This window comes from Ammospiza caudacuta, chromosome 28 (genome assembly GCF_027887145.1).
Source record: "Ammospiza caudacuta isolate bAmmCau1 chromosome 28, bAmmCau1.pri, whole genome shotgun sequence".
NCBI lineage: Eukaryota > Metazoa > Chordata > Aves > Passeriformes > Passerellidae > Ammospiza > Ammospiza caudacuta.
This window is the reverse complement of record NC_080620.1, coordinates 1,225,719-1,247,219: the sequence shown is the minus strand read 5'-3', so window position 1 is coordinate 1,247,219 and position 21,501 is coordinate 1,225,719. Positions and strand designations below refer to the sequence as shown.

Genomic DNA, 21,501 nt, shown 5'->3' with positions numbered 1-21,501 from the left:
ACACTTGGATGGTGCCAGTTCCTTTGTAGTAACAGCTCTCCCATAACCCAACCACCCTTGACTAAAAGGTTTCCAGACCCTGTGTCTCCAGACTGCACCTGGCTAGAGGAATGGTGATGCACCCTTTGCTTACCCAGCCATGCCTGGGATCAGGGCACCCCAGTACTCACCTGTGACCCCACAGCACCATAGCTCCCCACACCACCTCTGCTCCTGCCCACAGCTCACCAGAACCCTGGAGCAGCCCCTTACACTCCCTGGAGTCCCTCCCCAGGGCATGAGGGTACAGATTCAGGGAGAAGGCACAGCAAGCATCTGCATCCATTAGATTTTAAAACTCCCTTTCAACTAGCTGGTCACAAAACTTTTTAAAACTTTGAACCCAAGGTCTCAGGAATGAACAAATTGGTCTGTATGTTCATGAATTAGCCCTGCAGCTGGCAATAAGTGAGATTATCTCCCTCAAACCATGAGATTTCCAAAAGCTCCCTTCAGAACACTCTGTGCCTTAAGTCAACCTACTGCCAAGGCCTCCCCAACTTCCAGCCCTTCTCCAGGCAGTTTTACTCCTGTACCAGACTAACTGTAATTTTTCTATAATTACTGAGGGTTTGGGGAAGGTGTTTGCTGGCCTGACCCAGTCTGGATTAACCCTGCCATGCTGTTCAGGCAGAGCACAGCACCCAGATGCCTCCTCTCCCACCAGGTTTCAGCCATGCTGTGGCTCTTCATCGACAGCACGAGGGGAGCAGCACAAAGCACCCGTGTAGGTGGGCCATGGGCACTTCAACACCTCCACACAGCAGCACAGGCACCAGTGCTACAGGGGTCTGCCACCCAGTTCAGACCATGGAGCACAGTGACAAGCCCAGACCCACAGCACAGCCTCCCCTGTGTGGGTGCAGCCATGCCCTCCCACAGCCCACCAAAGGCCACCTCCATCCCCCAGGGTTTGCTCTTCTCCAGCAAAATCTCATTTGCTGTTGTGCACGCTGTCCCCAGCCCCCCGAGAGCTCCAGCTGCAAGAGCAGCTGAGGCCAAGTGACACAATTTGGACGCTACCCAAGTGAGGAGTAAGCAACTTGACTTGAGAAATCAAAGCATTGGTGAGATTACTGGCTCCGTTTCATCTTTTTTACTATCACCGTGGAGGTAAGACAGCCTACAGGTTCATAAATTCAGATTTACTTGCTCATGGAAGAAGATAAATACACTCACCCTGCTTAAACCCTTCCTGAGCAACAGTCTCCATAAACACTTTGCCTAGTCCTGAGCAACAACCCCCTATCCTCCCCAAAAACCAGATATATGACAGTGAAATCACAAGGACAAACTGTGTTTTAATTGTTCATTGGTGTCCCTCCCCATGCAGAAGGATGGAACAAGATGGGCTTTAAGGTCCCTTCCAGACCAAACTGTTCTGTGAGTGAGCAGCAAGAGCTTCTCTCTCCCTCCTCTGGCATCACCTGCCACCCCTGCCCTTGCTGGGGAACACTCCCAAAAGGTGTCCAAGAGTGTGTGGGAGCACAGCAAGCAGCCTCGGGAAGGCAGGCTGCCAGCCCTGCATGTCTGCAGCACCGAGGAACCACAGCAGGACAGCTGGGGCAGCTTCCCCCAGCCCAGAGCTCGGCACCTTACCCAAATACACACTACAGCCACAGCCCCAGCAGGGCAGATGGCATCTGCCAAACGAGCACGGCTTCCACTGTAATTAGCTGCTGCTCAGAAGATCTAATGATGCTCATTTAAAGGCCTGACGCCACGGAGATCGCTGTCATCCCACAGCCAAGCCCTGTGAGCAGCCCGGACTCCGGCAGGTGCCTGGAGCTCCGCGCCGGGCCTGCGCAGGAGCGTGTCAGCAGCAGGGCTGAGCATCACGAGCGCGGCTCAGGCAGCAATCCTGAGGCTGTTAATGAACTAGAAATAATTAGGCAGCGGTGGAGGCGGGGGCAGGTGCACAGGCGCAGCCCCATGGATCCATCCTGCCACTCCAGAACCCCAAACCTTCTGCTAACGCCGCTGCCGGGCTCGGCAGCGCCCGGCATTTGTAGCTCTGAGCCCCGACAAATGGGGCCCCCTACGGCGGGAGGAACCCCGGCCGGCGGCAAAACCCCCCCGCCCCCTCCCCCGGGGTCCCCCTGCACCCCCGACCCTGTGATCTCCGGGGGGCGACCCCCGAGAGGGGACGGGACAGGACGGCCCCAACACGGCCCTGCAGGCCCAGCCGGGCCGGTTCCGGGAGCAGTGCCAGAGGTGGGCGGCCCGTGCCTCGCGAAGTGGTCCGGGCGCCGCCGCTGCCCCTCGCAGCCCCTCACGTGCCGAGGACGGAGCCGGGGCAGCCCCGTGCCGGTGTCCCCCGGTGTGCCCCGGTGTCCCCGCCGGGGCGGAACCACCCCGGGGCCGGGGGAGAGGGGGGAAGGGAAGCAGCAGTTGGACGGGACCACGCGCTGTCTGGGGGGGGGGGAGGGGGGGGGCGCACTCCGGGGAGGGGGGGCGGGCTGGACCGAACCACTCCGAGCGCCCCGCGGGGGGGCCCGGCCGGGGGTACGGCTGGGCTGAACCACTGCGAGCCGGCGGAACTCGGGGACACGCCGGAGCCCGGCCGGGTGGGGGACAGCAGGGGGCGGCCCCCGGTGCTCGCGGCGCGTTACCTCCTGACGCGTCCGGTCCCCCTACGCCGGCCTCCGGAGTGATGGCACCGGCACTCGCCGCGGCCGAGCCCTCCGCCTCCTCAGGCACCTCCAGCTCCATGGCGGCCGCGGGCAGGCGCAGCCCCGGGGCAAGACAGGCCCCGGACAGGCCAGCGCCCGCCGCCGCGCTCCTCCCGGGTACCGGCCGCGGCGCGGGGGACCCTGGGAGCGCCGCGGACCATAGAACGCGGGTGGCGCCGCGGCCGGACACGCCCCGAACAGCGCCGGAAGCACAGCGGGGCTTTTCCGCCGGAGTTAATTGCGATGCGGCGGAGAGCTGTCGCGATAACCGGCGGGCTGTGGGATTCGACGGGAGCGGGGAGGGACAAGAGAGGCCACAGCAACTCCCGCCGATCCCTCACGGTGCGGCGGCCGCGACACCTCCGATGGAGGGGGAAAATCCACAGGGTCGGGGGGCGGGGCCTGCGGTCGCCATGGCACCGGGGCGGGGCCCGGCTGAGGGCGGGGCCTGCCTCCCAGTTGCTATGGCAGTGGAGGCGGGGCTCCCGGGGGCGGGGAGTCTGCCGGTCGCCATGGCAACGGAGGCGTGGCCTGTGTGTGTCCATGGCAACGGAGGCGCGGCCTGTTGATGCTCATGGCGGCGGGGGCGTGGCCTGTGGGTGCCCATGGCGGCGGGGGCGTGGCGCAGGCGGAGGGGCGTGTCCCGGCGGGGGCGTGTCCCGCCCTGCGCGGCAGAGCCCGTGTTCCCCGTCCCGTCGCGGTTCGGGTCCCACCGCGCTGCCCCGGCCGGACCGGGGCCCTCCGCGAGCCTTCCCGGTGCCGGGTGGTGCCTACCCGCCCCTCGCTCCACCCCCAATCGTCTCCGAGAGCTCCCGGTAACCGGACAACTCCGGGCTGGACGGGGCCTGCCGTGCACCGGGACCCAGACACGCTCCCTCTTTCGTGCGCGGCCCCGGCGCCGTTCAGCGCCGCCGATTCCCAGCCCAAGCCGGGGCCCGGCTCCTCCCGGCCCCGCGGCACCATCTAGTGGCGCCGCCCGGCCCGGGTCAGCCGCGGGGTGCGGGTCAGCCCGGGCCGGCCCCGCCGGTTCTCGGAGCCCCGGGGCCACGCGTGCCCCGCATGGGTTGCCGCTGCCGGGAGGCAACGCCGGGGCCACCGGCACTAATGAGGCTGCTCGGCGGCGCCGGGCCCCGCCAGAGGGGCTCCCGGCTGTGGCTGGTCCTAGGGAGCGGCTCCCGGGGCTCGGGCGGGAGCGGCGGGGCTCGGGCGGGAGCTGCCGGTGCCGAGCAGCGAGCGGAGGGGCAGGCGGCGGCATGGCTCCGGCTCCGGGCTGGCGGCTGCGGGCCGGGGTCTTCCGCAGAAACTGGTCCCCCCACGCCGCTCCGGCGCTGGGCTGGGAGCGGTACCGGCCCCGGCGGGAGGCGGAGAAGCGCGGCGTGGACCTAATCGCTGTCAGCGCCGGAAAGCGGCCCCGCGGAACCAGGGATGGCGGGGACCTGGTCCTCAGGTGCGGACAGGGGCAAGGGAAGGGGAGGAGAGGGGGCAGCAGCCATCACCAGCTTCCCCCACATCTCCCAGGACAGGGATCTCAAGGCTGGCCCCCGTGTCTGTCCCCTCTTGGGACGATGGGTAACGCTGGGAGGGTTTGGGAGTCTGGGACAGAGTCCCACCGCTTCCCTGGACAGGACGAGGACTGGGGCAGAGGAGCCAGCATCCTGCAAGCCTGTCCCGGTGCAGCGCTGGGACGGCGATGAGTGCAGGTGGCTGAGCCGCCATCGCGGTGGATGACAGCAGGGACAGCCCTCCGGGAGAGCTGCTGTGCCCGGGGAGCTGCCCCCGGAACCCCCTTCCTGCTCCTTCCCCGCTGCAGGCAGAGTCTGGGCCACAAAGGGTTACGCAAGGCACCCTGGAGTGACACCACTGCCACCAGCTCGGGCGCTCCGCTCCTTCCTGGTCGAATCCCAGGCTCGGTGAGTGCCTCATTCTGTCCCCCGGGATCTGTCAGTCCTGCTTTCTGGCTTTCAGCTGTGCTTTCACCTGGGGAACTGGCCGTGCTTTGTCCCTCCCTGGCTGGCTCCAGGACACAGTGACCCTCCTGGAGCTGTGCCCCACAGCACGGAGACACCCCGAGGGTCGGAGCTCCCCGCCCCGGGGCTGCAGGACGTGCCGCTCTGCTGCCGACTTACCCTCGGTCCGCGGCAGCCCTTCCAGAGACCTTTCCCAGGGCAGGGGGTCGGGATCAGCGCTTTGGGTGGGCTTGGGACAGAGCAGCCTCTGGGGGATCCGGACCTCGGTGCTGCATGGCCAGGACCAGACGAGGGACGAGGGGTTTTGCAGCACTGGCTGAGAGCAGATACCTCGCTGGTCCCAGGATGAGGAGCTCTGTCAGGGGAGGGGGTTAGGAAACATTTTGGGTGGTGGGGCTGGTTGTGTGCACGGCTGGGGCGAGCTGTGTGTGTCACTTTCCGATAAAGGACCCCCCGACTCGTGGCTGTCCCCATGGCGGGCGGTGTCACCCGGGGCCAGGCACAGCCCGAACCGGGCACCTGGCCGTGGGCTGAGCTGCCCCAGCACAGCTTGGCTTTGTTTGGTGCCACGGTCCGTGCGTGGGGCTCCCGGCGCTGCCGGTGTCCGGTGCTGGGTGTGTCGCGGTCAGCTCTGCCCAGATACTGCCTCTCCCTGCGGGGCCATTCCAGCTGCGCGCTGGTTTCTGTCGCAAACCGGCTCAGCCGGCTCCTCCTGCTGCCAGCCTCGGCCTTGGGCAGGTGCAGGCCCTGCGCCAGGCCTTGGGGGAGACTGGGGACAGGGACAGGGCTTGGTGGCACCGTAGGCACGCTGCCTGTGCCGCTGGAGCTGCTGCCATCCCCTTGCTGCTCCAGCCACTGCCTGGAGAGAGCAACGGGCACCAGGGTGGTGGGACAGTAGTGGGAGCCAGGTGGGGACAGTGAGGGGCTGTATTGGGTGGCTTTAGCCCAGCAGATGTCACCACCCTAGGGAGGGGGATGATCTGGCTGCTCCAGGTTGGTCTCTCTTGGCCCTATATTTCCCACCGTGTAACCTGTAGGTGTCCAGGGAGCACAAACAACACTGGTGACACAGCTGAAACCACCCCAATGCCACTCTGGGAGTTCCTGCTCATTATCAACTTCCCCAGTGCCAGGACAGCGGGTGCTGCCACCCTGGGGTCCTGCCCAGCCCTAGCTGCCCCCGGTCCCGCGTGTCCCTGGGCGGCAGGGTGGCACTCGGGCTGGTTTCGGCAGCTGGTGACGCACAGGGGACTCTGCCCTCCCCGCCCGTGGCTGCAGCATTCACCTGCCTGTCGGGTGAATGATTACCCCAGGCCTCCCCCAGCCCTCCCTGCGCTGCACTGGGCTGGGGCTCGTTTCAGGCTGGTCTCATTTGGGGGGCTGCCCACGGGATGTCCTGGTGCCAGGCTGTGCTGCCTCACTTGCCCAGGGCTGGCTGCCCACTGCCACACCCCTGATGTGGCACCACCCTGGCATTGCCCACGAGATGTCTCTGTCCCACCAAAGCTGCCCTGTGGCCAATTCCCAAAGGGCTTGTGGAGGTTTTGAGCTCCCTGTGGTACCAATGTGAGCATCCCTGGCAGGGCTGAAGGTGTCTGAGCTGTGCTGGGAGCTGTTAGGAATGAGCACAGGCACTCCAGAGCCCTCAGACACCACGGCCATGTGGTGCCATGGGTACTGAGGGTGTGCAGTTTGGAGAAGGGTGCTCAGGGGACCTCATTGCTCTCCCAAAAGGAGATTGTAGTGAGGTGGGCATCAGCCTCTTCTGCCAAGTGTCAGGACCAGAGGAAATGGCCTCAAACTGCACCAATGGAGGTTCAGATTACATACTAAACATTTTTTTTTTTCACTGAAAGTGTGGTCAGGCAATGTTGTTGTCCAGAGAGATGCGGGAGTCATCGTCCCTGGAAGCATTCAAGAGGCATCTGGATGTGGCACTTGGGGACATGGTTTAGGGGAGATTATGGTGAGGTGGAGTGACAGCTGGATTTGATGATCTTGAAGGCCTTTTCCTGCTTTGATGGTTTTGTGAGGCCCTGAACAAAGTGACCTGTCCCTGTCCCACCCCACGGGAACTGGTGGAAGGCTCTGGTCGTGCTGTCTCCCACCATGTCTCTCTGGGTTCATGCTGACATTACCTACAGGGAACCAGGAGCTGGTGGAGATCCCTGGGCCCATCCCAGAAGTTTCAGCCTCAAGGGGACATTATTCTGTCAGTCAGGCTTGTTTGCCTCAGGTGGAAAACACTGGATTTGGGGAAAACCCAGAGAAATCAAATGGTGAAACTGGGGCAGTGGTGCTGCCAAACCAGCTGGCAGAGCTGCCAAAGCCCAGAGTGGGTGGACAGGCACTAAGAACAGTATCCCAAGGCCTGGCAGCTCCAGGAGGACAGAGGATGGCATGGACAGGGTCCCAGCCATGGAGATGAGTCCTGTGCTTGCCCTGTGTAAAGCCCCCCTTTGCATGGACCCGTGTCTGAGAGGATGGAGATGGATCCCCAGGGGTGATGTCGTGGTGCACAGGCAGCTCTGGGTTCAGCAGGGTTAGCTGGGGTGTGCCACAGCTGCCAGTCCCAGTGTCCTGGCACCCTGGGGCTCTGTCCCCTGCGGCCTCACAGTCCCTGTGCTCATGGCTTAGCTTTGCTGCTGCTCTGTGTTGCAGCCTGATGCTGGGTTGAGGAAGGGGCTGGCGGCTGGAAAGAGGAGCCGGAGCCACTCAGAGCCCCCCGGCCGTGCGGCTGCCACCGAGCCCCTGCCCAGCCTGAGCTGGTGGGTGCCCAGCATGGAGGAGATGGTGATCTGGGAGCAGCACACGGTGACACTGAGCAAGGTCAGTCTGTCCTGGGGTGGTTCCACCGTGGAAGGGGACGGGGTCTGTCCGGTCAACTCTGCCTGAGCCCCTTCTGCCCACCCCCACCAGGACCCTCACCGGGGCTTTGGATTTGCTGTCTCCGGAGGCCGTGACCATCCCAACAGGACAACTGGGGACACAGCGGTGTTTGTTTCAGATGTGGTGTCTGGGGGACCAGCAATGGGTCAGCTCCAGTGAGTGCACAGGGACATGGGGTCAGAGGGGGGATCACTGCCAGCAAGGGTGGGAGGGATGGAGAATCGCTCCTGCTGGGACAGGGCCAGCACCACTGTTGCCTTGCCTGGCTGGAATGGGGTGTGCTCACCACCCCACCAGCACCCTGGGCTGGGAGCTGTGCCTGGGACAGCATTGCAGCTGCATTTTCCCTCCCAGGAAGAAGGATCACATCGTGATGGTGAACGGCATTTCCATGGAGAACGTCCCGTCTTCTCTTGCCATCCAGACACTTAAAACCTGTGGCAAGATCGCCAACATTGTGAGTGTGCTCTGTGGTGGGATGGGGGCTGGAGTCATGCTCATGCCGGTGCCTGTCCCCATCCCAGATCCCCTGTCCACATGTGCCCGAGGTTTGGGGCTTGGGAATTGCTCCAGGGACATCTCCTGGCAGACACAGCTGTGCCATCATCCTCCTCTGCTCACTGTGCACCTGCAGACACTGAAAAGGCCGAAGAAGGTTCAGCTCCCCGTGAGCAAGAGCAGCCCTGGGTCCCCTGCCGTGGCCCGGCACTACGACTCAGATGAGGAGTACAGGCTGCAGCGCTCCCGGGATGACCTGGACCACAGCCAGGGCTACGACGGGGACTCGTCCAGCGAGAGGAGCTCTGGTCACCCGCACGACGAGCGCAGGCAGCAGCGGCTGGTGGCACGGAGCCGCAGGCGGAGCCAGGACAGCAGCCACCGCCTGCAGAGCAGCTCAGATCGGAGAGGCCAGGGCAGACGCTGCTCCTTTGGCCAGGACGGGGACACCAACGGGCTGGCCCTGGTGTCGGGCTTCAAGCGGCTGCCGTGCCAGGACGTGCCAATGAAGCCCATCACCTCGGTGCTGGTGAAGCAGAAGCAGAATGAGGGTGAGGCCCTCCTGCTCTGCTGCCCCTGGGTCTTGTTGCCTGATTTCTGGCCATGCCTTCCCCCAGGGAGGAGATGATGGCTGGGTGGTGCCAGGGCCTGGCTGCAGCAAGGGGACAGTGCATGCCATGCTGGGTGCACTAAACCTCCTCCCCTCAGCTGGGGGCTACAGAGCTCGGCTTTGGCTTGCCAGTACCCCAAGGGGAGCTGGGGCTTGTGGGGGTGGTGCTGAGCAGGGACCTGGAGGGGATCTTGCATCTGCCTGATTCTACCATCACGGCTCTCTCTGGTGCAGAGTATGGCCTGAAGCTGGGGAGTCAGCTTTTCATCAAGCACATCGTGGAGAGCGGGCTGGCGGCCAAGGGCAACTCCTTGCAGGAGGGAGACCTCATCCTGAAGGTATGGGGGCCCTGGGGTGCAGGGCACTCACTGGGAGTCTCATCTACCCCTCTTTGGAGGGCTCGTCCCTGGCTGGTGTCACTGCCAGGGCCCAGACACGGCCATGCTGGAGGCAGTTCTGCCTGTGCCCACTCCCTGCCCCATTCCCCTGACTGTCCCCACGGGGTGTGGTCCCCCACTGTGTGTCCATGTCCCACTGGATGACAGTCACAGGTGTTTGTCAGATAAAACAATGCTTAAAGTACTTGGGGAGGAGGAAATAGAAGGGAGGAAGACCCTTTGTTTGCACACCTGGTCCAGGCAGACCCGTGGCTGCTGGGACCTGGTGCTAAAGTGACTCTGGGGAGATCTCAGCCCAGAGCCTGCTTGGGGCCTGACTCCCTGCATCAGGCCTGGGCATGGAAGGACAGTGCTGGGCCCAGGGCAAAGGAAAACTGAGGTTCAGGTGTCTGAGGGGTCCTGCAATCCTGCCTGCAGGCAGAGCCCCGGGCAGGTGGAAGTGGATGTTAACAAAGCATGCTAATGGTTTAATGATTTCCTCTGTACAAAGTGAGGTCACACTGGGAAGCAGCCAGGAACAGGGACAGAATAGGTGAAGCTGCAGGAGCTGGGGCTGGCCTGGAGGAGCTGGGAAGGGAGCAGGAAGATGGCAATCAGAGTATCCCATCCCCGTGGGGTGTTCCTGGGGGTGGCTTTCCCAGGAGCAGGTGCCCTGAGGCCTCCCACTCTGCCCCTCCAGATCAATGGGGTAGCCAGCCAGGACATGTCCTTGGCTGAAACCCAGCAGCTCATTGAGCAGACAGAGGGGATCCTGACCCTGCTCATCCTCCGTGACCACCGGCAGTTCCTGGTCAACATCCCCGACATTGACAGCCAGAGCGACAGCTCCCAGATGGACGGTGAGGGGACAGTGCTGGGGCCAGGGTCAGTCACACAGCACGGGGGCTGCATGGCCCCTGCTGCATCTCCCTTCCTGTGCCTGCAGATATCTCAGACATCGACTCTGAGCTGTCCCATCCGCCATCTCCAGAGGCCTCCCCACGATCTCCAGCTGCTGCCAGGACAAAATCACCGTAAGGCCCACACTGTCACCATGAGCCCCTCTGTCCCCTGGCAGATCCTTCTGTCTTCTCCACCTGTCTGGGGATGCTGGTTCTCCATTCCTAAGCCAGTATCCCTGAAGGTGGTACTGCCATGCCCAGCTTGCTCTGCTCTCTCCACTGCCCTGCCTAAATCCTGCTCAACCTTGTTCCAGGGAGAGGGGACGATCAAGCAGGGAGCCTGTGGCCAAGGTGGCTGTAGCTGATGCTCAGGGCCCAGGTGAGTGGGCACTGGGGGGGCTCCAGGCTCCTGTGCATCTCCACTGCCCAAAGCCCCATGGAGCCATGCCAGGGCTCCCTGTGCCTCGGCACAGCCACTGCTGCTCCTAGACCAGCTCTCCTTCCTGCAGACCTTCTGGAAGCCATGGAGCAGGATGGGCACAGCCCCCTCACCAGCCTCACTGCCCGAGCTGCCCACAAGGATGGGTATGTCTGCTAGAGGCAGGGGAATGGCTGGGGGACATGAGGAGCTGCTGTGTCACAGGATTGGGGTGACAGGGTCAGCGCCTCCCTGTCCTTGCATGTCACCACGGGGCTGACTGTCCTTCCCTGTGGCAGGTACAGCACCAACGCCAGGGTTGTGCAGTTTGTGAAGGCCAAGAGCGTGGGGCTGCGGCTGACAGGTGGCAATGATGTGGGAATCTTTGTGTCCAGCGTGCAGGAGGGGAGCCTGGCTGACATCCAGGGGGTTCAGGAAGGTGACCAGATCCTGCAGGTACCCGAGGCTGAAAATGCTCCATATGCTGCTGCATCTGGACTGGCCCCAGCACTTTTGGGTCCAATATCTCCCCAGGGTATCACCTCCAGGGTGACAAGGATCACTTCCCTCTCCCACTCTGGGCACTGCTGTCCCTGGGTCCCCTGCTGCTGCCCATGCCCTCTGTCCTACTGGCAGGACCATGTCCAAGTGCTTTTCTGTGGCAGGTGAATGACACCAGTTTCCAGAACGTGACCCGTGAGGAGGCTGTGGAATATCTCATGGCCCTGCCCCCAGGCGAGGAGGTCACACTGTGGATCCAGAGCAAGCAGGACAGTGAGTGGTGACCAGGCTCATCCTGGGCTTGTGCCTCTCCATCCTCTGTCTATTCTGGGCAAGCATCAGACCTGCTGGACTTGCCATGGCCCTTCAGGGTGGTCCTTCTTCCCCTCCTCCTCCTCCAGAGTGCTGATGGGAGGGGACCAGACCATCCCAGCCCTGTTTGTGCCTCGGCTTCCTGGAGCACAGGGGCTTTCTGGGACCATGGCTCAGCCTGGAGAGGCCAGCATGTGCTGGCGAGTCAGATCCTACTGTCCCCAGCATGCCTGAGAGTGCCATGGGAGGAAAAAGCGTCCCCAATACCCTCCTTAGGAGCAAGGGCTCCTGTGGAGCCTCCCAGCCAGCCTAGTGCCTTCCCAAATCTCCAGCATCTTCTTCCTCAGCCATCTCCTCCCCTGATGGTCCCTCTTGCCCTGGGCTTCAGTTTACAGGAAGATGGTCTCATCCAATGTGGGTGACTCGTTCTACATCCGGACACACTTTGACTTTGAGAAGGACACGCCGTCAGGGCTCAGCTTTGTCCGTGGGGACGTGTTCCACGTGCTGGACACCATGTACCGGGGCAGGCTGGGCAGCTGGCTGGCTGTGCGCATGGGCAGGGACCTGCAAGAGCAGGAGAAGGGCATCATCCCCAACCGGAGCAGGTAGGGATGGAGCCACGAACAGCCCCTGGACAAGCAGAGCCAGAGAAGGCTCCCAAGTGAGCCTTGGACAGGGATGGTGGGCTCAGTGAGAGGCAGGGCTGGTGGCACAGTGGTGGGAAGCGGGAGCTGGTGAAATCCCTTCTCAGGGTGGTGAGGCAGCTGACTGTCAAATTGTCCAAAGTCCCAGAGAGAGAAGTCTAGCATGGCCTCACCTGGCTGTGCCACCGAGCAAGGGTGCCAGCTTCTCCTGAGCTGCTCCTCAAACCCAGAGGCTGCAGGTCCTGAGCCCTCTCCTCTCCCAGGGCAGAGCAGATTGCCAGCCTGGAGTCAGTCCTGAAAGCCACGTCTGGAGCCAACCCCTCCGGGGCAAGGGCTGAGTTCTGGAAGCTGCGGGGCTTGCGGGGAGCCAAGAAGATGCTGCGCAAGAGCCGGGAGGACCTGTCTGCCCTCACAAAGCAGGGGCGCTACCCACCCTATGAGAGGGTGGTCCTCAAGGAAGGTGGGCACCAGGACAGCCTGACCTGCCTCGGGGACACGGCTCCTGGGGCTGCCCTGCTGTGGCTGCTGATGGGGCCTCCTCTCCTGGGAGGAGCAGGGCGAGGTGCAGGCCTGTGGGCACCATGAGGAGCAGGGCTGGGTGCCTGGGTTCTGGGAGCTCTGCCCTTGCCCCCAGCCCCCCTGAGCACCTGTGTCCTCCCACAGCCAGCTTCAAGCGGCCCGTGGTGATCCTGGGCCCCATCGCAGACATCGCTGTGCAGAAGCTGAGCAGGGAGCTGCCCGAGCTGTTCGAAATTGCCCGTAAGTGCCCCCACGCTGGGGAGAAAATGATACCCAGCAGCCAGACCCTGTGAGAGTTCCTTACCTTGGCTCCCTCCCTATGACACTCCAACACCTTCCTGGGCTAATTCACCCTTTCCCCTCCTTTCCCTGAGGGACACAGCCCTAGTGCTGGGCACGGCCACGCCCAGCCTGGGGCTGTGGGAGGTGCAGCCCCTCTCATGCCCCATCTCTGTGTCCTGCAGCGAGCGTGCCCCGAGATGGGGCATCGTCCAAGGTCATCAAGCTGGACTCGGTGCGGCAGATCGCAGAAAAGGTGAGACCGTTCCCACGTCCTTGGAGCCAGCTGGGGCCTGTGGCAAGCCCATGGCCCTCATCCCTGCTCCCAGCAGGGCTGACGGCCGTGCCCTGCCCCAGAACAAGCACGCCCTGCTGGACATCACGCCCTCGGCTGTAGAGCGCCTCAATTACGTGCAGTACTACCCCGTGGTGGTGTTCTGCGAGCCCGAGAGCCGCCAGGGCATCAAGGCCATGCGGCAGTGGCTGGCGCCCGACTCCAGGAAGAGCTCCCGGCGCCTCTATGCCCAGGCCAACAAGATGAAGAAGTATTGCAGCCACCTCTTCACGGCCACCATCAGCCTCAGTGGCAGCGGCAATGCATGGTACGAGCAGATCCAGGACATCGTAAGGACACAGCAAAGCCAGCCAGTCTGGACAACAGCAGAGCAGGTACAGGGCACGGGCTCTCTGTGGCAAGGCTGGGGCTGCAGTCAGGCAGGTGATGGGATGGGGCTGCACATGGCCCCCATGGCTGAGGTCCCATGTCTCTGTCATCCCCACCCCTCAGGCAGATGTGGCCACCGAGGACAGTCTGGACCTGCTGAACCCACCAAGCAGAGTGCCCTCAGGGTACCTGACGTGTGACAGCCGAGCCAACAGCGACTACGATGACACCACGGATGGGGAGGCGGGCGCCTACACTGACGGCGAGGCAGAGGAGGCCTACGACCAGCCTGGGCTGGCCCGTTCCTCTGAGCCAGCACAGCTGGCCCCGAGCCACAGCCAGAGTGAGCAGGTGGGTTGTCCTGGACTGGTACAAGAGCCTGGTGGGGCAGAGGAGGGTGGCACAGTGCCCAGCTCTGGAGCATGACTCCCATTCTCATGGCACAGGCAGGGTGTCACCTCTGGCTGCTGCAGGGTCCAGCTGTGTGTCTGTGCCCAGCTCTGGGTGGCTAAGGGCAAATGCCCCAGGCTGGGGCACAGCCCCTGTCCTGCCCCTGACCTCTCCCACCTCTTCTTCCCCAGGTGCCCAAACGGCCACGGCAGGGCAGGAGCTATGACAGCATCAGGTACCCTGTGCCCCGGGGTGGGGATGGCAGCTGCCCAGGGCTGGGGACAGTCCCAGCAGGGCCCTGTCCCTGTCACACAGAGCCATCAGCACCCTTCTGTTCCCCAGGGAATACGAGCATGAGGCGGTGAGGAGGAGGTTCACACGGGCCAGGGATGACTCAGACCAGGATGAAGGCTACGAGTGGGGCCCAGCCACAGATGTGTAGTGGCACAGCTGGCCTGTCCCTCCAGGGCAGCCCTGCACAGCTGGGTACAGCTGACAGCTCAGGTGGTGCCCCTGTGGCCAGGCTGGGCTGGGCCCCATCCTGCTATACCCTGCATCACCAAGTGCCTACACTACCACGTGCCCCTTCCCTTTTGGCCACAGCCACTGTTACTGGAATAAAAGGGATGTTTGGATGAGGATGGGCTGTTTTTGGGGGTGCTGGGTGGCAGCATACAGGGGACACTGTGCAGCAGGGTTGTTCTGCTGGGACCCAGGCACCTCCCTGGCCAGTGGCTCTGTGTACAACGAGGCACTGCAGGGGCACCTGGGGCCTGGCACCAGGGCAGGCCTGGGACGTGTGCCCCAGAGCTGAGTCTCCTCTGCTGCAGTCCCCCTGCAGCTCCTCAAATGCAGCCTCCCATATTTCCCAAAACTTTTATTTTTAGAGCAACCAGGCACACAGGCACAGCCAGGTCAGCACTGCTGCAGCCCTGGGGGCCCAGAGAGCTGTTCACAAAATAGCTCACAGCCCCAAACTGCCAGGATGTGGGGCTGGGCAATGCCATGTTCCCTTCTGCTGCTGCCAGGACTATGGCTCTGGGCTGGGCTGTGCATGCAGAGCGATCCAAGGCAGCACCAGGGAAAAGCTGAGGCAGATTCCCAGCTTGGTGCAACGTGTCTAACGGAGAGTTTGCACCCCAACAGCCTCTGGCCAAGCCATGGGAGTAGAGGAGGTGCCAAGAGTGCTTCTGCCCTTAAGGCTGAGTCTGGGAGTTGCTGGGTATCCCTCAGGGGTGCCACTGTGCACCCACACATGGCTATGTGGGGTCAGTGCTACTCTGGGGCTCTGCTGCTTGTGCTCTGGAGTTGAGCTGTGCTTCCAGCACCATCCCCACCTTGGGAAAGGCACCGTTGGTGAGTGTAAAAGTACAATAGTCAGTGACTGGGTGGGGGGAGCTTTCACATAAGGCCCCCTCACCTCCCACAAGCAGAAGGCCAAGGTGAGGGACCCTGTGCAGCAGCAGGACAGGCACTGTGCAGGCACTCTGAGCTGGGGAGAGGTAATTGGAGCGGGACAGGTGCCCAAAGTGTGGCACCACAGACCTTGGTGCTGCTCAGGCTGGGTATCAGCCCCCAGTGTCCCACTGTGTCCTGAGTAAAACAAAAGAGGTGCAGACTTAGGCCCTGCTGAGGGTTCTGCTGCAGGGCTGGAGCAGAAGGCAGAGCCAGTCCTGCCTCTGCAGCCCTGGGCTCGTCCTGCCTGCCCCAGGCACGGTGGCTCAGAGGAAGAGGGGCTGCTCCTGCCCCGTCAGCAGACGGTACGTGGAGGCTGGCATGGTCTTGATGTGCACCTAGGCAGAGAGGCACAGGTTAGAGACCCCAGCCTGGCCTGGAGGGTGCTGCTCACAGCTCTGAGCCCAGCAGCTCCGTGGGGCCCAGCTCACCTCGCTGACGGCCTCGGTGAGGATCTGGATGATCTTGTCGTGCGGCGTGGCCACCACGCTCTGCCCGTTGATCTCAATGATGCGGTGCCCCACGCGGATGCCGCCCCGCTCCGCGATGCCCCCGCGCATCAGGCTGCAGATCTGGGGGTGTAGAGGGCTGTGAGAGCAGGGCTGTGCCCTCAGCCCGGCCCTGCCACCACTGCTCCAAACCCTCACGGCCCCGGAGGCTCTCAGCCAGAGCTCTGCCTGGGTGCACAGCTCCTCCAGCCCTGGGCACGCAGGGAGGGCAGGGATGTTCCTGGGCATTGCTGCCAGCAGCGCGACGTGCTGAGCTGAGGCCAGGGCAGTCCCCAGGATTTTGTCCTCCAGCTGATTCAGTCCCCCCACTGAGCCCTCCTGCTGCCCTCAGGCTGGGGCTGCAGAGACTGAGCTGCTCCCTGGGGCAACAGGAGAGCCCCACATCTCCAGTGCTAGGGGGAGCACCAGTTGGGGTGCGAGGGGGCTGTGCCACCCACCCAGCTCCCACTGAGACCAGGAATGTCCCTCTCTGCCTTCCCAACACAGCCACACGAGAGCCCAGGGCAGGGAGTAGTTCAGCACAGGGGACAGCAACAACTGTCACTGAGGTCATGCCCAGAAAGCCAGGAAGAAGCCACCACCCTGAAAGCAAACAGCTACAGAGCAGCAAGAAGAGGGATACAACCAGCAGTGCTGCAGAAAGGCTGTGAGGAGCTTTTTGCTGAGCCCTGTGACCCCTCGGCCTGGGCAGGCACCTGCAGTGTGGGAGCTGGGTGCTGGTCCCTGCACACAGCTGGCTCTGCCTGTCCCTCAGCACAGCCTGGCCCAGCTCCCATCCCACGGGCACTCACCACACCGTTCTCAACACAGAAGCCCAGCTGGTACTTGGAGTCAGGGCGTCGGATGACAGCCGTGGTGACAGGGGGACAGTGCACAATGTTCAGTGTCACCTCAGTCTGGTGCTTCAGCTCCTGGAAGGTGGGATGGGGCATGGTCAGATTTTGGAGAGCTATTCAGACTGGTTGAGGGTGATGCAGTCCTCCTGGGGAAAAAGACAGACTCCCACATGGACTTCTGTCTGACAACTTCCCCTGGTTTCCCCTTTCCCTGTCCCCTCACTGGCTTGGTACCACTGGTGGCTGCCCCCCTCCCCTGGAGACCAATCCCCTTTGCCCTGCCCTTAGCTCTGCCCCCCACCCCTTCCCCTTTTTCAGCTGCCTGCACCACGTGGTTGCTCTCTTTCTTGCTGGGTTCCCTTCAGCCACATGTGATATACTTTGCTGAACTAAAACCTTGCAAAAAGGAGCCTTTCTAGCCTCTCTCACTGAGCCAGCTGTGGTGATTGTCGTGCGTGGATTTGGCTGCATTGCCTAAATGTTAATCCAATCTACTTTTCTACAGAAGAGGTTTGTTGGGAACAGATAATAGGCAGCAGCACCCAACATCCAACACCCACATTGCTCATGTGAGGGCTGAGGATTAGCAACTTGTTTTCAATGGGGAAACTGAGGCACACAAAGGGATACTGCAAATGCAAATGCAGGGACAAGAACTTAAAAACCCAGCCAAAGACATCCCTGCCCCTGAGGCTATGCTGTCCTTGCTTCCAGCTCCTTCCCATCCTACTGAGAGGTAGATGATGCAACAGGTTCCCTTCAGGACAGGTGCCCTCCTCTTCCTCCACCCTCCTTTTCAGGCGGGGCCACAGCAAGTACACTCCCCAGCTTTGTCCCTTTGTCCCCTGCCTTCCTCCAAGCCCTCTGAGCAGGAACTGCCACAGTCTGCAGGACAAGGATGATCTCGGCACACCTGTCTCCAAAGCTGGGGGCCCCAAAGGAATCCTGGTGTCACAGACACCCCCAGGTCATTCAGGCCAGTCCCCATCTCCCCCATGGCGTGAGGCAGGAGGTCCCCCTGCCCTGCTCACCCGGATGATGCTCTGACAGGTGCCCAGGGGCAGCCCCACCAGGCTGGTGCCGTTGACGGACATGAGGCGGTCCCCGATGCTCAGCTCGCCCGAGCGCTCCGCGGGGCCCCCGTGCATCAGGTTGGCGATGACCACGGTGGGCAGGATGGAGCCCCAGCCCGACTCCACTACGGCAATGCCCAAGATCTCCCCCTTCTGCTTCCGGATGCACACCTGGGGGGAGAACAGGGGGGTTATGGTCACAACCTCCACCAGAGCCGTGGAGCACTGTCCCGGCCCACAGCTGCACTCACAGCTGGCTGGGATGGGCTCTGGTTTTGGAGGGAGCACCTCAGGTGCACAGGGAGCCACGGAGTGGATGACACAGAGGTGCCAGTGGGTTCCCCGCACTGTCCCCACCCCTCGGAGCAGCTCTTACGTCCTTGCAGTTCTCCTGCCGGGAGAAGTGGGTCAGCTCTGTGTTGTGCTGCTCCTGGTCCTGCAGGGCACGGCTGTACTGCCGCGGGCTCAGCTCGCTGGGGTCGATGCTGTTGGCCTCCAGGAAGCGCTGGTAGGCCACGCCGAACGCCTGCCCGATGGCCTGGGCGATCACCTGGGCCTGCAGAAACACAGGGACTGTTCCTGCCTGTGCCTCAGGGCTGGAGCCAACAGCTCCCCGTGCCCTGCAGTGCCCAGCACAGGAACCGTGCTTGGGAGCTCCAGGGTGTCCTGGCTCCTTCCCTGAAGGAATGGGCCCCTGTGTGGAGCCAACCCTCCCCTGCACTCGCTGGGGCTCTGTGGAGCACAGAGATGCTCAGGTCGGGCTTCTGCCTCTCCCTAGTGGGGAGAGAGGGGTCTCTGCTGCAGCCCCAGCCCAGAACACCCAGTTATTACACTGGGATGGGACTCGGGTCCCCAGGGCCGCCCACCCACGCCAGGGACCCATGTGCTGCCTCACTCACATCAGGTGAGTGGAAGACGTGGCAGATCATCTTGTAGAGCCGCTTCTCCTCCGCCGCCTCCGAGCGCCGCGGCAGCTTCCGGCGTGCCATGAGCACCACGAGGGAGCCAATGTCGGCAATGTAGGAGATGGTCTGCAGGGAGTGGTCCATCATGGCCTCCTGGCAAGGGGAACAGGCAGAGTTCAGCCCCCTTGGGGCTGTCAGACCACGTGGGCACCGCGAGCCTGCTGGCACTGCAAGCAGGAAGGGTTTGGCCACGGTGCTGGGATGTGGCACGGCTGCCCAGCACATGTTGGGCAGAAACCATGTCTGTGCCAAAAGGTACAAACAGATCCTTCATCAAGGACTCATTTGTGTCCCTGGGTGTTGCCAGTGGACAGGGCAGCTCTTCCCTCTTGCTATAATGCAGAAACTAATCCTGAGGCAAAGAGCTCTCCAGGTTTCCAGCCTGGGTTCCCAGCAGCTCCATAGGGTGCAGGTTGCACGGGAAGCCTTGTGCAGCCACAGAGAGAGGCAAGGACATGACACAGGATGGCTATGAAGTAACATGTCCCCTCCCAGACATGTGTCCTTATCCATAGGCCATCACTAGGCAAGACCCTGCTGGCGTGGGAGCAAAGCTGAGAGCCTGAGGCCAAACAGGAACGTTGAAGCAGCCACAGAGACACGAGGTTACTGCTGTTCCTGCTCACCTGAGTGTCAGCAGTGAGCACCTTGATCCTCTGTGTGGAGACAAACAGATCCACCTCCGTCATGGGCTGGGACTCCCCCTCGGGTGCCTGCAGAATGATGGAGAGGTCACAGGACCCTGCTGGGACCCAGCCCCACAGCCAGGTGCCCTCAGGCAGACCCTGGGCGCTGCCCCACACCCATGGGGGCAAGGCTCGGGGCAGCCATGCCCCCCATCCCTCCTGCACCTTGATCCTGTCCACGGCCTCCTGCGCCTGCGCCATGCGGACGCTGGTCGGGGGGTTCCTCTCCGAGGCCAGCTGCGTGGAGCCCAGGTACTTGGCCCCAAAAATCACACCATCCAGCAAGTCCTCTGGGTCACAAGGGCCTGGAACTGAGGCGTTGGGAGGGACTGAGCAGAGGCTGCTCCCCCACCTCTGAAACTGGGGGTACCAACTCCTGCTGCCTTGTTAGCTGCATTCCTACATACAATGAAGCAGCTCAATGCTTGGTACATGGGCACCTGGCATCACTGGGGGACCAGGGCTGCTTTCCCCTTCCCTTGGTAACACATGGCACCCTTTTCCCCAAGTATACCCCCTCCCTGATCCCCGACACAGCTCCATTTCCTCAGCAAACCCTCAAACAAGCCACGTGGAGTGTGGTCCACCCACTCTGGGTGGGTGCAGAGCTGCTGTTCCCTCCCTAACCGGGACCCCGGACCATGCCCATTCAGGGTCAGAGCAGGTGGGGCAGGACTCCTCATGCTCTTGCTGCTCAAGAACAGAAGCAACTCACCCTCTTTGAAGGCTGGGCAGGATGATGGGGATTCCCTGTTCTGCAAAGCAATGAGAGAGCAAGTGAGGCTGTGGCTGGGGCCTCAGGGTTTCAGCCTGGCTAGCCCTGGAGCAGTGGGACAGCAAAGGCAGAGTGTCCCTGGGGATGGGGGAAATGGCATAGGGTCCCAGGTTTGGACAGAGAAGAACAGGGTCCTGGGGCTGGAGGGGAAGATGGCACAGAATCCCAGGAAAAGAGGGGCTGTTCGGATGCACCAGCCTCTGGGCCAGGACACACATGAACCAGCCAGCCATGCAAGCATGCATTCAGGGCAAAGCTGGTACCGAGGGTCTTGTATGAGCAATCTCGCAGTGCAAGGCCCTGTAAGACCTGAGCAAAGTCGGCCCTGGCTCTCCTTTGCCCCCATCCCAGAGCCCAGGAGGGACCAGAGCCAAGGGGCACGTCCTGGCTCCTGCTGCCCCACGGCAGCCCAAGGCACGGTGCACTCACGGTCACAGCGCCCTGAGGTGGCTGCTCTGTCCCGGCCACCAGAGCGGAAGGCAGCGCTGCCCACGCCGGCTCCGGGGAACCTTCCCGAGCAGCCTCGCAGGCAGAATCGTCCTCGCAAAGCCCCTCTCCGTAACACCAGCTGCCAGAAGGTTCTTCCTCTGAGCTCTCTGGCCTCCCCAGCCCTTCAGGCTTCTCCACAGCGGCTGGGTCCTCCTGAGCCTGCAGCATCTCCAGGTTGGTCCCAGCCAGAACATCGGAGTGGGCCAAGGGGGTCTCGGCACCAGCCTCGGGCAGTCCCCCCTCGTAGCACAGGAGGCTCAGCAAGTCCTCCCGGTCAGCCTCGGCGAAGAGCAGCCCGTGGCAGGGCCGGTGGCAGCCGGAGTGCTGCGGGCAGCACGGACGCGTCGCCAGGCCCCGGCCCGTGGCCACGTGCAGCGGGCACGGCCGGCACCGGCCCGGGCACTGCCCGCGGCCCCGCCGGGCACCGGCGCCCGAGCGGGATGGCGAACCCTGCTCTGGGGCGGACGGGCAGTCACGGAGGTTGGGGTCGAGGGTCTCAAGCTGAGCCAGCAGCCCTTGGATTTCCGAGGGTTCGTCCTCCACATCCTCGGCCCACTCGACCCCCGGTGCGGGGCGGGCGCAGGGCTCGGGGGTCTCATCCAGCTCCATGCCCGCGGTGTCGGCGCTGCTGGGGCTCCGGGGGCGCCCCGTGCCCCGAGAGGCGCTGCTGGCACCGGGCTCCCAGCGGGCAGAGCCCTGCGGCGCCTCGGGCACCTCCTCCGCTTCCATCGCCCTTCCCGAGCCCCGGCACAGCTCGGTCCGTCCGCCCGCGCCCCCCGCGAGCTCCGGGGCTCCGGCGGGCCCCGGCCCCTCCGGCCCGGAGCCGCTGCCGGGCTGCGGGGCGCTACGGGAGGGCTCCTCCGGCCGCCCGTCGCCCACACAGTGCCCAGGGGCGTCCGGTCCGTCCTCCGTGTCCATGGCCCGCGGCTCCGCGCTCTCATCGCCGCCGCCGCCGGGGGCAGGGAGCGCGGCCGCCTGGAAGTCCATAGTGGTGCCGGTGTCCATGGGGCCGGCGGCCCGGGAGGGGCC

At 63.2% G+C, this 21,501-nt stretch overlaps 3 protein-coding genes across 7 annotated transcripts in view; 1 reads left to right on the top strand and 2 right to left on the bottom strand.

The window, feature by feature from the left end:
* PIP5K1C (phosphatidylinositol-4-phosphate 5-kinase type 1 gamma) overlaps nucleotides 1-2,834 on the bottom strand; it is a 52,390-nt gene extending 49,556 nt beyond the window's left edge. For all 4 annotated transcript variants that reach the window (XM_058821317.1, XM_058821314.1, XM_058821315.1 and 1 more), the window contains exon 1: nucleotides 2,652-2,834. In XM_058821317.1, coding sequence (XP_058677300.1) covers nucleotides 2,652-2,751 — 100 coding nt within the window. In that variant the 5' untranslated portion in view covers nucleotides 2,752-2,834. The remainder of the gene's footprint in view (nucleotides 1-2,651) is intronic.
* Nucleotides 2,835-4,572: 1,738 nt separating this feature from the next.
* Nucleotides 4,573-14,257, top strand: TJP3 (tight junction protein 3). Of its 2 annotated transcripts, XM_058820989.1 has the most exons (20): nucleotides 4,573-4,621; nucleotides 7,340-7,507; nucleotides 7,598-7,722; nucleotides 7,922-8,024; nucleotides 8,202-8,616; nucleotides 8,910-9,013; nucleotides 9,753-9,912; nucleotides 9,999-10,086; nucleotides 10,269-10,333; nucleotides 10,464-10,539; nucleotides 10,672-10,828; nucleotides 11,038-11,146; nucleotides 11,574-11,793; nucleotides 12,096-12,292; nucleotides 12,496-12,591; nucleotides 12,816-12,886; nucleotides 12,988-13,299; nucleotides 13,418-13,645; nucleotides 13,876-13,919; nucleotides 14,027-14,257. In XM_058820989.1, exons 2-20 carry the CDS (start codon nucleotides 7,460-7,462, stop codon nucleotides 14,124-14,126), a joined length of 2,718 nt encoding a protein of 905 aa, XP_058676972.1. In that variant the 5' UTR covers nucleotides 4,573-4,621; nucleotides 7,340-7,459; the 3' UTR covers nucleotides 14,127-14,257. The 2 variants fall into 2 exon arrangements, with proteins under 2 accessions (XP_058676972.1, XP_058676973.1); XM_058820990.1 differs by having other exon boundaries at nucleotides 13,876-14,049.
* A 420-nt stretch (nucleotides 14,258-14,677) lies between these two features.
* Nucleotides 14,678-21,477, bottom strand: APBA3 (amyloid beta precursor protein binding family A member 3). Its single transcript, XM_058821321.1, has 10 exons — nucleotides 20,413-21,477; nucleotides 19,924-19,963; nucleotides 19,374-19,519; nucleotides 19,149-19,235; nucleotides 18,457-18,615; nucleotides 17,934-18,113; nucleotides 17,516-17,728; nucleotides 16,440-16,559; nucleotides 15,571-15,711; nucleotides 14,678-15,477 (listed from the first exon to the last, which is right to left on the bottom strand). The coding sequence occupies exons 1-10, from the start codon at nucleotides 21,475-21,477 to the stop codon at nucleotides 15,406-15,408; spliced, it is 2,223 nt and encodes a 740-aa protein (XP_058677304.1). The 3' UTR covers nucleotides 14,678-15,405.
* Nucleotides 21,478-21,501: the final 24 nt, after the last annotated feature.

Bases quoted from the DNA above. Each gene is read 5' to 3' on its own strand.
- TJP3 (XM_058820990.1), top strand. From the start codon at position 7,460: ATGGAGGAGATGGTGATCTGGGAGCAGCACACGGTGACACTGAGCAAG. The intron at 8,025-8,201 runs GTGAGTGTGCTC...GTGCACCTGCAG, and splicing joins GTGGCAAGATCGCCAACATT to ACACTGAAAAGGCCGAAGAA. The intron at 9,014-9,752 runs GTATGGGGGCCC...CTGCCCCTCCAG, and splicing joins AGGGAGACCTCATCCTGAAG to ATCAATGGGGTAGCCAGCCA.
- APBA3 (XM_058821321.1), bottom strand. From the start codon at position 21,477: ATGGACACCGGCACCACTATGGACTTCCAGGCGGCCGCGCTCCCTGCC. The intron at 19,520-19,923 runs GTGAGTTGCTTC...CCAACGCCTCAG, and splicing joins CTGCCCAGCCTTCAAAGAGG to TTCCAGGCCCTTGTGACCCA. The intron at 18,114-18,456 runs GTGAGTGAGGCA...GTGTTTCTGCAG, and splicing joins ACGTCTTCCACTCACCTGAT to GCCCAGGTGATCGCCCAGGC.